This window comes from Sarcophilus harrisii, chromosome 2 (assembly GCF_902635505.1).
Source record: "Sarcophilus harrisii chromosome 2, mSarHar1.11, whole genome shotgun sequence".
NCBI classification, from domain to species: Eukaryota; Metazoa; Chordata; class Mammalia; order Dasyuromorphia; family Dasyuridae; genus Sarcophilus; species Sarcophilus harrisii.
Window position 1 is genome coordinate 298546010 of NC_045427.1, and position 17662 is coordinate 298563671.

General features: G+C 36.2%; 1 protein-coding gene across 1 annotated transcript; it reads left to right on the forward strand.

Annotated features, from left to right (window-relative positions):
• The first annotated feature begins 141 nt into the window (after nucleotides 1-141).
• Nucleotides 142-15481, forward strand: DIO2 (iodothyronine deiodinase 2). Its single transcript, XM_012547538.3, is given in 3 exon segments — nucleotides 142-1211; nucleotides 10823-11402; nucleotides 11405-15481. Coding segments are annotated over 3 exon segments (978 nt in total). The 5' UTR covers nucleotides 142-989; the 3' UTR covers nucleotides 11581-15481.
• The last annotated feature ends 2181 nt before the right edge of the window (nucleotides 15482-17662 follow it).

Below are 17662 nucleotides of genomic sequence, written 5' to 3' on the forward strand. Positions count from 1 at the left end.
GGTTCATTGCAGTGTCCCTCTGCATGTCACATTCAAATACTTTCCCCAAAGTTTGAAAGCTTTTCCTGAAAGCAGTCAAAGGTATTGAACATTTTTTTTTCTGTCTCTCTCTCTCTCTTTAAATAACAAAGCAAAATTCCCCCCCCCCCCCCCCACCCTTCTCAAAAAAAAAAAAGTTTTCGAGTTTTGCTTCTCTATTCATTGCAGTCCTGGCCAAAGTAAAGCCCTCTTTCTCAATGACGTCAAGATCTTTACCAAGATTAGGCTTTCATTTCTCTATTGCAGCAATTAGCCAGGGAATGTATAAAAGGCTTCAGGGAAACAAACTGGGCTCTAGAGAGAAGCACTTTGCACCACAGACAGATAGTAAGTGAGGAAAAGATAGAGTGAGAAAGGGAAAAAATAGACAGAAGGACACACTCCGAAAGGGAGTGAGGGAGAGAAAGCAGGAGAAAGAGAAACAGAAAGTTGTGTACAAAGAAAACAGCCCCCTTATATTCTAAACACTATTTTAAAAACCAACCATCAACCTGGTAGCCCTTGTAAATTAAGAAAACAGGATAATTTGAATAATTAAGACAATGAAAAAACTGAAAATAATTTAGGAATGTGTATTTCAATTTTATAGTGGCTGGGAACTGAAAGTGCAGCAGTTTCTCTCTTTAACGGACTCAAAGAGGCTACTGGATCAGGGACTTTTTTTAACATCTTAAATTCTGGGGGGAAAAGTAGCAGTTTAGAGTTGAATGAGTTGATGGGCTTACTCTAATTGCTGAATTTGAGAAGCTGACTTGATTTTGCCACCTCTGATCTTTTGAAAGAGGTGACAGTTTAGGTTTATTTGCAATCTTAGTTTCTTTTCTTTTCTCCCCCCCTCCTCACCTTACTACCATCTCCTCCCCCTAATCCCCCCCCTCTCCTTTCCCTTAAATGAGGGTGCAAAAGGGAAACCAGAGAACTCAAGCAAAGTGACTAAGGAGGCGGAGAAGATGGGTCTGCTCAGCATAGACTTGTTGATTACACTGCAAATCCTGCCAGTTTTTTTCTCCAACTGCCTTTTCCTGGCTCTCTATGACTCGGTCATCCTCCTAAAGCACGTGGTGCTGCTACTGAGCCGGTCCAAGTCCACTCGTGGCGAGTGGCGGCGCATGCTGACCTCAGAAGGGCTACGCTGTGTCTGGAAAAGCTTTCTCCTGGATGCTTACAAACAGGTAAGTCGGGACCAGCCATGCTGCATTCCCCCCTTGGTTAGAAGCATTGGGATAAGACTTTTGGACCTGGAAGGGGACTACTACATGGATTGTGGTCCTTATTTTGGGTACATGGTGGGGAGATAAAAGGAGCGCACTAGCTCATATATATATATATATATATATATATATATATATATATATATAGACGTATTTCTGTCTCCAGTTTAACTTGGATGGGACCACTTACTAGAAATGAACCAATGCTAGCTGGTACTGGTACTAGTTTAGTACTAGTCAGCTAGAAACCATACACTGCTTTATGTTGCATGGTTGGTTTTGTTTTGAGGCTGGGGATACAGGTAGATAAGTAACAGTATAATTTGGCATTTTACAGGGGGGAAGACAGAAAAAGAAAACTGAAAATATCATCTGGGAACATCTTCAAAGAAGTAGCTTGTTAAGGCTAGCTGATTTCTGCTTAATAGCATCCCTATTTAGGATAGCAGTACAAAATTAAGTTAACAGAGCTGTTTGTAGATGCATGCATCTACTGACTCAGATTAGGGCCCTTTGAAGGGCCAGGCATGTAACCCTGCCATTTTGTTTTGATTTACAACACAAAAATCAAAATTGACTGACAGAAAATTTAAATTTCCCTTTTGAGGTTGTCCATAAGCTTAAAAACAAATATCTTTTGTGAAGGAAAAAAATTTTTTAATAATCCTTTGTGATTCATGGTTTCCCCCCCCCCTAAACACGTATCCCTTATGAAAGAAATAATCCTCTTTCACTTACCTGCTTAAATTGAGTTCAAGGAGAGCTTTTTTTCTGGGCTACTGGAGATGATACTTGCTTTAAATATCTGGAAAATGAGCTCCTGTGTTGATTGTACATGTCAGCAGTATCCTTGAACTCAGCACTTAGGAAATAAAGAACCTGTGGCATCATCAGCTTTTCTGTTTTATCCATTTGTCCATCTGACTCTTGTAGGTCCTTTAGGCTTAAGAGGAAATAATTCCTTTTGCAAGTTGGTTGTCAAAAAGTAAGACCTTGGTTTCCGCAAACTGTGTACTGGGAACTCCCCCTGTTCTACAGACAGGAACAGGGGACACTTGGAGGAACATAGAAGCTAAGTGTGTAAGTCAGAGAGATAAATTTTTAATCAGGTAGTGCCTTAGAATATGGAGATAGGAAACAAACAAACAAACAATAACAACAATAAAAAAAAGGATGAAGGAAATACTATGTCAAGACATCCCCTGAGATTTGTTGTGCAATACAGAGGGAGGTGAAGAAAATAACTTCTAGTCACAAAGCACCTATTCTGGTTACACATAAAGGCATGTGTGGCTTTTAGGAGAAGAATTTGCTGTGAATTGGGGAAATCCATGTGACACCAGAATGCTAGAGGACCTGTAACTAGTTCCTTTCCCACTTAAGACCAAATATGAATTTAGACTCTAGGAGAAGACTATTTGATAGTGATTCATTTCATATTCAAAATTTATGAAAATACAAATGAGTGAATCATTTCAATTTCATTGAATTCCACATTGAACCTTCTGAAAGGTTCATCTCTCTTTCTCTTTCTCTCACTATATTTTAGAATGGGCAAACATATGAAGGGGGAGAGGGGCCAAAAGTTTGGATTCATTTATTAAAACTAAAAAAAAAAGTTTTTGTGGGGGGAAAAAAGAACTGACATTTGGCTCATTTTTTTTTTTAAGCAAAGCTGTTTGTCGAATTTGTTTTCTTTGCATACTATTTTCCAAGTAAAAAATCATAATGATGTGAAATATGTGATAGGATTAGTGCTTCCCAGCAGCAACTAGTGGCAAGAGTTTAGAACTTTGAAAATCTAAATTGAAAAAGGAAAAATGCTGTCTCTTTAAGTATCCCATTGTGTTGCAATATTTTATAATTAATTTTATATTCCTGAAATTAGGAAAAATGAGTAATTTGTTTCCTTCTTTTGCATATGGTTTGTATATTCTTTTCTAGTGCTTCTTTGTTTATGTCTTTTGACTGTCCTCTAAGGATGTTTGCCTTACTAACTACAGTTTTTGCTCTTCATGCTTTACTTAAAATCTACCACATGAAGAGTCAGGAATGGCTTGCCACTGGGGCATTTAATGAATGCAAACAGTAAAACAAAATGTTGGGTCAGACTGGTCTGGCAAACACTAATTTTCCCAAAATGTGTCAGGCATGTTTGCAGTGGTGGTAGAGTGTAGGGTGCTCAGAGCCTCTGAAATGGGTAGAGTTATTTCCCTTATCTATTAACTCTGTCCCAGCCTTTTGGTATAGTCATTTCTAGCTTCTGCTTGAGAAGACATCCCTGTATTTCATAATAGTGACTTGCATTTTTTCCCCCTAGAAAATTGAAAAACTCCTTCTCTTTCCCTCCCCTCCCCCCCCAAAGCAAACCTTTTCATTTGGTGAAGTATATATGTGTGACAAGTAATTTTTTTAGCTCTGTCCATGTTATTGAATGTCAGACACCTGAGAAGATGTTTAGATGCTTGGAATATAAATATGTGAATTATAGCCTTTGTTTGATTTTTTTCCATAGTGGAGGAAAAATGTCACCTTTCATTGGCCAAGTTGAAAGGAATTCAGAGTAAATTTAGGCAGGAGGATTGTAAAGAGATTTTGGTTCAGGCGGAACATCCATAATACATAATCTTGATTAAAAAGAAGGGATAAATATATGTATGTATATAATTTTATGATATTTCAGTATGAATAAAGTATTTAAAAATTAAACTTCTTCAGCCAGTGCATGATCCTAACTTGAACAATGCATCCTTGTGTTGATGCAGAGATGCAACCAGTCCCAAGCTAACCAGTTTAGCAGCCTTGTCCCCACCTAAATGAAGTGCAAAAGTCAACAAACAACACTAATACTGACATACAAATTAAAAATTGCACTATTATTGCTGAAACGTCAGAGAAAATATATTTATTTCTTCATATCTTTTTGGTTTAAAAAATGTCTTCTGCCTCTTCACTCATCTCAGACCTTCAGATAAGTTTCAGCAATATTCTAAAACATAGTTGGCTTATGGGAGAAACAGTCCCATAAAGATATAAAGAGCTCTTCAACCCAAGTTTATCTCTACATTGGACAGAACACTAGGAAATGATAGAGGCTTAGAGCTTGCATTCTGAAGTATTAGTTTAAAAAAAAAAAAAAGAAAGAAAGAATTGAGCAGCAGAGGGGCTGAAAAGGATCAGTAGGTTACTTGTTATTCGACCCTGTTAAAGATTTCAGCTTATCTGAATTTAAATGGTTAAATCACACAGCATAATAATTATTTGGCCACATTTGTAAAGGCATTGATGTAGCCTGGTGATTTTGCCAAAGAATTCCAAACTTCCTAATGGATAATAAAGCCATTTTCAGTGCCTTGGATCACAAGAGGTGTACGTAAGATTCTGTCCCTCTATCCCCTCCCTTTTTATTTCTTTGCTTTTTATCATAAGATTAGGTGACATTTTGTCCATGAAGCTTTTCCCAGGCTGTGGAAAAGAGAGAACAAGGTTAGTAGTATATGCTCTATTTCCAGCTTGTATTTTATGAATAGGTCTTTCTTTTCTTTTTTCCCCTTCTCTCTTCATTTTGCAGTCCACATGCTAAAGCAGCACTAACTCTCCTCCCTTCCCCACCCCCCCCAACTAAAAACATATCTCTAGAAGGCAATCTTATCATCAAGGGATTAAGATCTAAGTATGTATTCAGTAGATATACCTATATGTATATATGTACTTATGATTATGCAATTGGGGGAACCCTGTTTGAAGGCGTTATATATTCCTGAAATTCAAATAGTTTCCCACCATTCATCTTTATTGTTTTATTATTGTTAATTGTGGTAATATTTTTAAAGAACAACCAAAATAATGCAGATAAGATAGAAGTTGGTGATGGCAATATTGGATTCTGCATACATACTATTCTGAGATTCTTCAAATAAAGAGATCCTTTGGGAACATTGGAACTTCAAGACCAATTAGTGGAAATGATGTTTCTTGTGTTTGGGCATTAAATACTGGGCAGGGTTCGTTTATGGAGTGGCCAATGTTGGCATGGAATAAGGCACCGACCTAATTACTCTTCCGCAGGAGTAAAAAATGCTTTTTGAATGCTTCATTGGCAAATATGTCTCATTAAGGACAAAAAAAAAAAAAAAAAAAAAAAAAAAAAAAAAACCATGAAAAAAAAAAACCCAAACCCAAATACAAACCCTCTAAGAAGAAGAAATGAAGATGATAGGTAACTTGTGGCCAGGAGACTTTCTGTGCCACTGTGGGAAATTAAAGTAAATTTAGGAAGTACCAGGGGATGACTTGTTTTTCTTGGATTGCTTTCTTGCAGATTAAATGATATTACAAGACTGGATTTACAGTGTTTTTTAGCTCATGTCACTTTGGTTTTATCAAAGCAGAATCTGCCCTGGGGAAAAAAAGTTACATCTCCCCACTGGAAATAAGGAATCAAACCAAAGGATTATAGATTTAGAGCTGGAAGGGATCTTAAAAGCTCATGGATTTAACTTCTTTGATTTTACAGATGATGAAAATGAGGCACAGAGAGATTAAAAGAGGGACACCAAGGCTTTCTTGACTCTTTAAGTCTTGTGTACCTGCTGCCTTTCTTCCAGTTCTGCGATACACAGCTGAGTATGGAGAAAAAGCCCCTTCATTCATGGCATGCATTATAAAGAAAACCAAAATTTCTGTCACAAAACCCTGGAGGGTTGTTCTATAGAGTTTTCTGAATATCTGATCATCAGTTTGAGATTCCTCTGGAGGCAGTAGTTTCCTTCTTCCTCAAGATCCTCAAACAAAGATTGGATGACTACTTACCACATTCTAATAGGGATTCTTGTGGTGTTAGGCACTGTATTGTCCCATTCTGGATGACTAAAGAATGAAAATTACCTACTAATGTAGCAAGTCACTAGCAACTCTCTAAGATTGTAAAAGGATGCTGATCTATAGTGGTAGAGGGCGTTTCCTACACCAGAGTCTGACAACCTTGTCCCCTTTAAGATTGTGTTTGAAGAGCTTTTTATATGTGAATATCAATGAGATATGATTCCTCTCCCCACTCCCCCAGAACTGGGTCATTTTCCTTATCTTAGTTTCTAAATGTTTAAGATATTTGCTCTGGAGATTAAAGTTTATTTGTGATTTGTTTTTCTCTTTTTTAATTTTCTTCTTTTCCTAAAATGCTGTTCCCATAAGGCAACATATCTGCATACAGCATGCTTTACTTTCTATGATACTATCACCATAACAATGGTGATATCATTCACATTTATTCAGATCTTTTAACTTATTTGGTTTTCACATCATATCTGGACTTCTGCCTTGAGAAAACTAGAGGATATTCAATATTAAATCTTAATAATTATCAGAATATAATCGTAATTTGGACTAATATTGTCTTGTTATTTTATATCTTGATACTTAATGTATCAGAAACATAAATTGAAGGCAGTGAGGTCCAGAGGTATGAAGTATCTAAGGTCACAATTTAATGAGCAGCAGAGCAAAAATTTGAACCCAGGTCTTGTTCTGGTCCTGGTATTCCAAATCCAGTACTCTTTCCATTAATGCAAGCTGCTGTGGCTACCAAACAGAGCAAAGCTAATTGGCCCACAAAGGTATCAAATGCCTGACTTTGGCCTCATTAGCACTATGCTCCCACCAGCTGAACTAGCCTGGCAGAAAGGCAGATTGTTTATAGCAAGATTTTCAAAGGGAGGGTTTCAGAGGTTCCCATTTTTAACTTGGTCACTAACTGACTAGGTGACCTCAGATAGAGTGTTTGTCTGCCCACTACAGTTAGGTAATTATACCAATCCCAGGGCAAGTGTCATGATTAGAAAGAGATTTCTTTTCACTTACCCTCTATTGGTATTAGGAAGTGTAGTATTAATCTTGTGCATCTGGACAACAAATTTTAAATGATTCATTCTTGCACTTTTTATTTGTATTCTTTTAACTACACTGGGCAGCTAGATTGCCTTCCATCTTGAGAGAATTCTGCCTCTCAGTTCTCCTTTGTCACCAGCAGGGAGGATGCAAAACTTTCTTAGGGAATTGATCTCTAGCTAAACTGTCATTAGAAATGAAGTAGGACTGATTGCACAGTTGATTTCCTTGTGACTAATGAAATGTTATTCAGCTATGTTTAGGGTATAGTCATAGAATCAGAGATCCCTATTAAAAAGACCACACAACTTGTTCCAGGGCTTCAGAAATTACTTAAAACCCAACAGTTGCTAGCGTTCTTTCCTCCTCTTCCTCCTCCCACTCCATGGCTAAATTTTAACTCTGGAGTCCAGGAAGAGGGTTGCTTTTATTATGTTCATGTCAAGAGACATTGAGTCTGTTCTGGTGCAATAAACTTTCAGGCATTTCATACCCACCAAAGAATGAAATGAAGAGATATACACTTTGTTTAAAAGCATAAAAATGTGAGCTCCTTGAGAGCAGAAATTATGTTCTTATCTTTCTCTGTATCCCTAGTACTTAATATAATGCCTAAAACAGATTGCTGCCTCAACTATGAAATGGGGATATTATTAGCGTCTATCTCAAAGTGTAGTTGTGAGGATCAAGTAAAAATATTAGAAAGCTATGCTGAACACAGAAGGTGCTTAATAAATGTTTATTTACTTCTAAATGTTTGACTAAAATTGAATTAGAACATAGATAATAATGGGAAATCAGTATTTCTCTTTGAGTAGTTTATACACAAAAGTGGGTAAAACAAGAACACTAAATCCCATGAAAATTAAAATCTGTTCTAAATTTAATTTAAAATTTGTTCTCATATCTCCACCCTTCACACCTGTCTTTTACCTTCCACTAAACCCCTCTTCAATGCCTCACCATGTTATCAGGGTAACATAGACTTTTGAAGTTCCTGCCAACACAGTGCAAGCCTTAGTAAAGTGGAAAGACTGGGAGAATGGGTTTAATGGTACACTGTCAGTCAAGGACCACTTGCAGCATTTCACATTAGGTTTATCAGAGAAAAGGTCAGAAGCCAAGTGATGAAACACCACATTCTTTAGAAGTTGATCTAGAGAAATTTTGGTTTTCCTTTCCTGGATTACTGTCTTTAATAAAATCACTGTACATTTCCTCCAGTATCAAAATTATCTAGTCCAAAGTAGCTTATTAAATTATGTTTCTCCAGCTCACTATATAAATTAAGCACCTTAAATAGGAAAGTTAAAATACATAGTTTCATCATTTAATGAACTGAATTTATTCTTTACTTAGATACTTAACAAAGAAAAACCCTAAGCAGGAATTCCTTTAGTTTCTAATTATTTAAAAAAGAGATAGTAGTACCTATTACATTATATAGACTATTATAAAGTAGAATATTATTTAGTTGTGCCCTTTGTGTAGTAAAAGTGAGTTGAAATTTGCAAAGATTCCTGAACAGTATGCATTGAGGATTTCATACTAATTTAAATAGTAGATTTAAAAAATAAAATTTCCCCTTCAAGTTACTTCAATTAACATTAGCATTATCTCACCCAGCATAAATGAAGCTACATTCAAGTAAGACTCATTATATGTGTTTTATTGTAAGAAGGGCAGTATATAAAAATCAATTGTACTATGGTAACATGTCCCTGATGTTATTGGCTTTGATTAAACCATTCCAGAGAAAGAACCAGTTTTACTTATCCAAAGCTGAAGTAATTGCCTCTTTTATATTTCCTCCATTTTTATTATCAACCTACATATCCAAGTGCCCACAAAATTCCTTTCAATTTTTTTGTGACTAAGTGTCTTTGTTGAATGGGTTTTCTGGTTCTCCTTTTAAAGAACTCGCTTCCATACATATCCTTTTATAAGCCAGAGAATAATTTCTAGGAAGTAATTGAGAAGTTATCTAAAATTTTGTGGTTAGAAAAGAGGGAAATGGAGGTAAAAAAAAAAAGGGGATGAAGCTATTAAAAATAAGAATGAGAAGAAAAGAAATCATTGGGAACTTCACCCCAAGGATTGACTTGCTCTGGTATTATAGAGATGATATAAATCTTTTTTCTCCCACTCACTTCTAGACAGGGGAGAGGGGTTGTTAGCAACTAACACTCATTTTGGAGATATGTTTGTGCTGTTGTGGGTATTTCTTGTGAAGTTCTTATAGTTGGTAGGATTTAACTTAGAATTATTTATAAGATATCCTCCAAAGTGTCATTCAAGTCTTTGTGTCAGAGATAAAAACAAAAGGAGGGAAAAAAAAAACCTATTCATATATTTTCATTGTAAAAAAAAAATTCACATATTTTCATTGTGGTGGATCTGATATCATGCTTCTCAAGTTACCTTTGGAAGTCTTAGTTTTAAATTAGTATCACTTTTCTGATCTATGCAAAATATGAATTTACTAAAGATAGGGAATATTCAGTGATAGCCATTAGAAAATTTACTCTAGTGTATTTCCCCAACTCCATTCTCATCCTTCCCTTAATTATGGAAGTGGAGGTCAAATAAAACTCACCTGAATCTTCCTTTTAAGGCACTAGTATGTTGATGCCTTAGCTCAATCAGTCCTAAAGTGTGAAAAGACATTGCTGGAGCCATGATTAAATTGCTTGCATCCCAGCCTTATGGGACTAATAGCTTATTCTCAGACAGAAAAAAATACATATTTGAAATGAAATATTTCTTATTATTCTATTAATAAATAAATATTAATCAATTATTGAGAAGATGTTTTCCCCCCAAAAGTACCCTAGCATTTACCCAGATTGTTTTAAAATTAGCTGGAGATAATTAGACCAAGAAGGTTAGGCTGATTTCAGCTTAAGAACTAGAGTTCCCAAGAAGCCTCAAAAGAGATCCAGTCAATTTTATTCTTTTGTTAACTGATAGTGAATGAATCATTTTTAGGCCCTAGGTCATTGCTGGATGCTTCTGTGTTTTTTAGAACTTTGAACTGAGAATCCAAAATTGGACATTCTTTCCTAAATTCTCAGTTTGCCTGCTGGCATTCTGTTTAAGGTTGGGCAATTCACTTTAACCTTTCTATGTCATAGTTTTGAAATGAAGCCAATAATTCAGTTATGTAATATGCACGAGGCATTAGTAGCTAAGTAAAGTAATGGTTATAAAGAATACCAGCCTCAGTGCAGCAGATAGAAGTTACTTGAGAATGAATGAAGTTATTTTTGATGCATTTATAGAAGTATCAAAATATTGAAAGACCTTGGACTAAAAACAACTTGGGTTTAAGTCCTCCCTCTGACAAAAATTAGCTGTGGCATTCCAGGCAACTTTCTAAGACTTTGAGTTTCGGAACAATTGCTCATTTGCATTGATATGGGGAGTTTTTTTCCTCCCCACATCTAGAGCTCCCTGTAATAAAATGATTTGTTTAGCAACTCTTCCCCCCATAAAAATTATAGTCCTTATACAAGACAAAAGGGCAATTTTAAAATTGCCAAATCATGTACATTAATTTGAAGAAATGTGAAGAAATGTAATGTAGTGGTTTTTTGAGTGGATTGTGTTTACTTAAATTGGAAACAAATTGCTAAAATATTTAACATGAACACTCTCCTGTCCTCTTTTTCTTTTTTTGCTATTAGGTGAAATTGGGTGGAGATGCGCCCAATTCCAGTGTTGTCCACATTACCAGTGCTGAAGTTGGGAATGGTCAACAGAATAATTCCAAGTGGAAGAGATTTGATGGGGGATATGGAGCAGAGTGCCATCTCCTGGATTTTGCCAACCCTGAGCGTCCACTGGTGGTCAACTTTGGTTCAGCTACTTGACCACCGTTCACAAGCCAGCTGCCGGCCTTTAGCAAGCTGGTGGAAGAGTTCTCAACAGTGGCTGACTTCTTGTTGGTCTACATTGATGAAGCTCATCCATCAGATGGTTGGGCGGTACCTGGTAATTCCTCTGTGTCTTTCGAGGTGAAGAAACACCAGAACCAGGAAGACCGCTGTGCAGCAGCCCATCAACTTCTGGAGCGTTTCTCCTTGCCGCCCCAGTGCCAGGTGGTGGCTGACTGCATGGATAACAATGCCAACATAGCCTATGGGGTATCCTTTGAGCGTGTGTGTATTGTGCAGAGACAAAAAATTGCTTACTTAGGAGGGAAGGGCCCCTTTTTCTATAACCTTCAGGAAGTTCGACTTTGGTTAGAGAAGAACTTCAGCAAGAGATGAAATCCAGGTTAGCTGGAAGAATTTGTGAGTTGCATAGTACTGTATTAAAAATAACAAAAAAAGGAGGAGGGGGAGGAAGAGAAGGATGTACTGGATCCACAGTTTCAACTGGATCTCATTTATTCCCCCACTACAGGACAACAGTTTTAATAGCCATCTCAGAAGAAGAATAAAATTATCCCTAACATACCATCACCACTTTCCTTACCAGATAATAATAATAATACCTGCCTAACCAGCAATCCCTTGTTACATTTCCACTTTATGAAAAAGAGCCTAAGATGAACAGGAAGAACCTGTTTCAAATGTCTCCATCCTCCCTTGAGATGGAATTAAACAACTGGTGCTTGCTTTGGAGAAAATGGGGAAAAAAATTCAACCTGCACTAGAGAAATGCCAGGGACAAAAGACTCTATTAGAATAGGGATTGTTAGCTTAAATTTATCCACCATAAAGACTGTTGATAAATCCCTAAATATTTGTTTATAGTGAGTCTGGCGGGGAAAAAAGGGGATTCACCTGGCTGTCCTGATTTTCAGAGTGTTGCTGACATCTCTGGCTCTATCAGTATGCACTGTAAGATGCTGGCTGAAACATCCAAGAATTCTCAGGATATTTAGGGGTAGTTTTTGAAGACCTTCCCTCAGTTTGAAGGGTTAGGGTTACTTTTTGGTCAAGAGATGAAGTAGTTGTAGGAAGTACACTGGATTTGGAGTTTTATTTCCTGAGTTAAAATCCTGACTATCATTTATCAGTTGTGAGGTCTTAGGTGACTCATTTAATGTACTTTATCTTCAGTTTCCTCATATGTAAACTGAGGATTTTGGATTAGATGATCTTCAAAGGCCCTTTAAATGTAAAAGCTCTATAATTTGTCTGAAAATGACGAATAGGGAAAGAGAAGACTGAAAGATCAGGAGACTACAGAGTTTTACTTTGAAGTAGCAGAAAGGGTAGCTAATTAGTTAGGAATAGAAACACATATCCATAGAATTTTCCAGACCCGAGAAAATAGTTTTGCTGAAACTCATTCGAGACCCCATGAGTGGGAAACTATTTATCCTATAATGAGAGAGAGATATAGAACGATGAAAGGTGGTTTTGCATTTTTTTTATATAAAATAATTTATTTGTCTGTAGTTTGTGTATTTGGAGTGAGGAAATAAATATACCTCACTAAGCACGAACTATTGCCATAGGTTACTCTGTGGTTGCAGCAGTGCCAATTGTTGAAATGTTACAGAGCTCCACTCATTCCTTGGCATGGAATACTGGTATCTGTAATGATGTTCTATAAGTTGAGCTGAAAACAACTTATATTTTATGAATCTCTCAGCTGCCTTGTGGGGAATGATTCTCTGGTTGCTTAAATACTATATAGTCTTACTGTCCCTCAAAAGCAGGTGAACTAGCAAGAATAATGCAAATACACAAATATGGTTTCCTTAGAAATATGAGTATCAAGTCAACAAGCATTTGTTAAGTGCCTACAATGTGTCAGGCACAATACTAAATGCTTGAGAAGGTAAGAGACAGGTAGTTGGGAGGAGTCTCATCTGAATATATCAGAGTCTTTTTACAGTGTAATCCATAATGACAGTCATGGGCTTTGTTATAATAAAATTCTCATCTTTACACAGAATTCTAAATAGGATCTATCTTGGGCCCTCTCCACCAAGGGCTACTTCTTAGAAGTACCCAAAAGACTTTGTTATATGTAGTGTAGTCTTCTACCACACTGTTATATGCCATAGATGGATTTTAATAAAACTGCCAGGTTATATAAAACATTCTGAGAAGAGAACTATCAGTTTTCTTGAAGGTCAGATTTTAGAGAATATTTAAAGACTAGGTTATTAAAAATGTGAAGAGATTTTTTTTTTGTAATTTAGAGAAATTCAAGTTTCAGTATATGTCATTATTTAATGGACATAATTCTTAGTTATTAGCAGTTTTAAAGACCAGCATGGAAACAACACTAAACTCAGGTGATTGCATCTGAAAATAAGCAAGAAAAGGAATGAATTGCAAAAGACAAACCCATTGAGAAAAGCCAGAAACCCGTGGTACTGAATTTGAATATCATAAAAATAAAGTGTTTCAGAACTGTAAAAAGAAAAAATCAGCGCTGGAGTAGAGCTCAAATGTTTTTCCCTACCAAATTAACTTGCCAGCTTTTTTGGTGTTTTATACACATTATCAGAGTAGATAAATAGAATTGCAAGATTCTTGTTATTTAATGAACTGGTAGCAAATAATATTTTTAAATGAATATCAAATGTTTACAGATTCCTGATTTTTTCTCACTTGGACTTTTTTTTGCATTAAAAAATCGTTGGTTCATTTGCCCAGTTTCTTTGTTTCTCAAAAATGGGGTTAGGGTTTATATAGTGCCCTTAAGAGATTTTATAAAAATCAGTGGCACTATCTGAGTGATGTTTTCCTTGGAAATGTCTTCTTGTTTTTTCCCCATGTACAGAACTGGTAAAGTATGTCAGAGAAGGTGGGGGGAAGGAAAGTAAGATTCCAAGAAGGCAATGCTTATTGTTCAGATAAAAGAGTGGAAGAAATATACTTTTGTGATCTGATTTTGCTACAAGTATGTGGAAGGAAGCATGGAATAGGCGATTCCTCTTGCAGAGGATTAGCAGTAAAGAAACAGAGCAATGGGAGTTAGTAAATGAAAGGCCAAATATCAGGGGAAAGATTATTTTTAATGAGAAGATATATCCACATAAAACAGATTCCCCAAGGAAGAGCATGGAAACCTTACCAATACACAAGGGTAAAGAAATGTAGCTACATATAACCCAATTCACACATCTTAACAACCATGACCCAAGAGGTTCCCTATGTCTGTATTTTTATTCATTGTGTTTACAGAACGTACTTCTGATTCTTATCACAGTTTATATTCAAACAACCTAATAATCCTTTGGGAGAAGATGTGATAATCTTTCACATATCTATGTGTGTGTATATATAAATATATATATATATATATATACACATATAAATACATACACATATATTTGTATATGCATATATACATTTATTGTCACAACTGTGATTTGGCATTCATCCTCTCACCTGATCATTTTCCTTTGACAGGCCATGTTTATATGGGGCTCTTAGTTTAAATATGTTAACTGGATTAGCTTGTATATCATTGAAGTAGTTTTCTAGCTACTTAAAACTTTGTTAAAGGCAATGGATTCATATTTTATTCAAAATTTCAAAGTTTATGGCTTAGAACTGTTCAAAACTTACTTCACTACTTAGAAGATTAACCAGGGCTTTCTCGAATAGGCATGAATAAAATATCCATCAAGTACTGGCAGACATTTAATACAATTTTAAAATAGCTCCCTGATCTCACAAGAGGCAAACAGATTAGTAATAGTCACCCAACTTTGCATATTTGAGGTGATAGTAATTTAACTTACTTGGCTATCTTTTTGCTTGTTTTGAATTTCCAGTACTGTGTCTTCACATGCTCCTGAATTTGGGCACCTCTGCTTTTTAAACATTCTAATCATTTGGTAAAGCAAAATTACTACTCTACCTAATCACTCACAGCCCTAATAATGTAGAAAAGGCCCTCGTTCTGTTCTTTCCAGATTACTGGTGTCAATCTAGGCTCATAGGTGAAAGGAATACAATAGATTCAGTGATCTTCTATAACATATAGGTGACAGAGGGATGGAGTTGAAGTGTTCTTTTTAATGTTGGACAGACTGCTAGGATTTGGTTAGATTCCTTCCATACCTACTTTTAATGGACCATGTATATGGAGACCAATCCTACTCCTGGGACAATAAAAAAAGGAGACGATCTTACCTCCTGTGAATTCAAGGAAGACTTTTCTCTCTTGAGAGGCAAACCTGATCTCTGATTCAAGAGTCTCAGAATTGTGTTCATTAAGAATTTCATGTTTATTTGTAAAAGTAAAGATTAAGCTCTCTTCTGTGGGTGAGGGAATGATGAAAAAGTTCACATTTAGTGTTCCTAAGAATCTGACCATTTTATCTTTCTCACTATTGGTGGCTGGCAGTGAGTCTTTACCAAAAAAAAGAGAAAGGCTGAAAGTGCCAGCTAAAGTAATTATTTTTGGTTGTGCCTGATCTGCTGCCTTAAACTTAGGGAAAATCAAAACCATTTTACTCACATTTCAGTCTCACTATTTCCATATATATCTTCCTCACTATAAAGGGAGTTCCCTTAAAATTGCAGAAGAGTTCTTCAGGGAAAGGATATTGGAGAAAGGAGGTGGGAGAAGGTAGAATTGTATAGTGAAGACCCTGCATTCTAGCTCAGTAGAGGTAGGAAAAATAGTTTTTCTCACATCACTCCTCAAGTTAATATTGTTAAGCCTAAATGGGGCAGACCAGGTTAAGAGTCAATGTTTTTCTGACACCCTAGTTATCAGTCATTGCCGGAAGCAAGGTCTCTGAGCAGACAGATGCTGTTCTGTTCTGAAATAATAGAAAGTCAATTCTTACAGAGATTCAAATAAGTCTGTGGAGTAATACTGACTTTGGGTGGCAGTAGCAAGGATTTGGGGGAGTTTATTTATTATTTAGTGAGTAGATGCTGGAGTCTATACACAGGTTTAATGGAGTCACTTTTTGGCTCCACTAACCATAATAATAGTTTTTAAAATGTGAACAAATAAAACAAGCAAATTAATGAAAGAAACTCACAGAGAGAAATTCCCCAAGTCTTGGGCAAGCTACATCACTGGATGACATTGTTTCAATGTGATTGAGGGTTGGGAGCAGCATTGAAGACATGCATTCAGTACTACATAACCAAAGCAATGAAAGGTATTGGGTAGGGAATATTGGCCAGTGTTGTTCAGTTGTGTGTCATATAACTACAGTCCTCATGTTCACTAGCCCAAGCTTTTGGGCATCTAAAGTAGGAGACCAAGCTGTGGAAGGGCTGCCAGTGTGCAAATGATGACCCCTAACAAAAGAGTCAGTCACTCCGTTAGGGATTGGATGTGGTCACAGTGGCTTGCTGTTCTCTGTCTTGGATTCTTCCTAGCAAGGAGATTAATTTGGTGTGTGATATTATGAGGACTTGGTAAACATGATGAGGACACAAGTGTATGTGTGTTCGTGCATGTTTGTACGTGTGTGTCTCTGCTTATCCATGGTGGAAATAATTGCTTTGCAGAATGTCAGCAAGAAATGTGTTACAATACTGGTGCTGAGTGGAATGTGTGCTTTAAAAAAATTCCTTGTATTTTAATAAAACCTAAAAATAAGAAAATATGTGATTCTTTTGTGCCATTATTTTAAAATCACTACCTTGCCCTTTTCTTTTTCTGGACAGCATTCACTGTTGAAAAATAATCTACAATTTGATGTTTTGTACCTTGATATTTATGGGCAAATATCCACTGGTGTCAAATTAGTTTAATCTTAAATTTTGTATGAGAATCTTCAAGGAAAGCAAATCAAGAAAAACCCAAACAACAACAAAAACCCTCACTTCAAATGTTTTTTATTAATACTAAACAAGTTATAAACACAAGACATCTATGACTAAACCCTTACTATATCTTACAGGCTTATTCATTCTAGCCCCTTAAAAGCACTGTGGTTTAATTCATCAGGAAAATGGAGATGTTAAATTAACCACTGGGAAACACAGTGTGTATGTAGTGTAGTAGATAAAACAAAGAACTTGGAGGCATGAAGATAAAGTCTGGAGGTTCCCCTACAAATCTTTCTGGGTGATTTTTAAATTTTTTAGTCTTAACTTCTCTGGTTTTGATATCCTTCTCTGTACAATAAGGGGGTTGAACTCTGTTGACTCTGAGTTCTTTCCAACTATGAACTTCTGTGATCCTTGGTTTCTACATTTATAAAATGAAATGAATGGGAAAATCTCTACATTCTAGGTCTAAGGTTTAAAATATCATGAGCAGAGTAAGCACATAGATTGTTAGTCTACGTTGGCCAATGACATATGATCTAAAGTTGTGGAAAGAAGCTAATTAGAGATAGTTGGTTTAGCAAGGTAGCTGCTTGCTAAAATTCAGAAATACGTTTATAGTAGATATTTATATAAATTCTGCCTCCTAAAAGAGACAACAATAATTGGTGCTTTTGGACTTTGTAAAACTTGAGATAGTTCTATGATAATCGCTTTAAATCTCTTTCAAAGATGTACCTTTGTGTGTGGGGGGATGGGGGTGGGGTGGGGTGGGGGGCTGGAGAGAAGCATTCATTCAAGTAATTAATA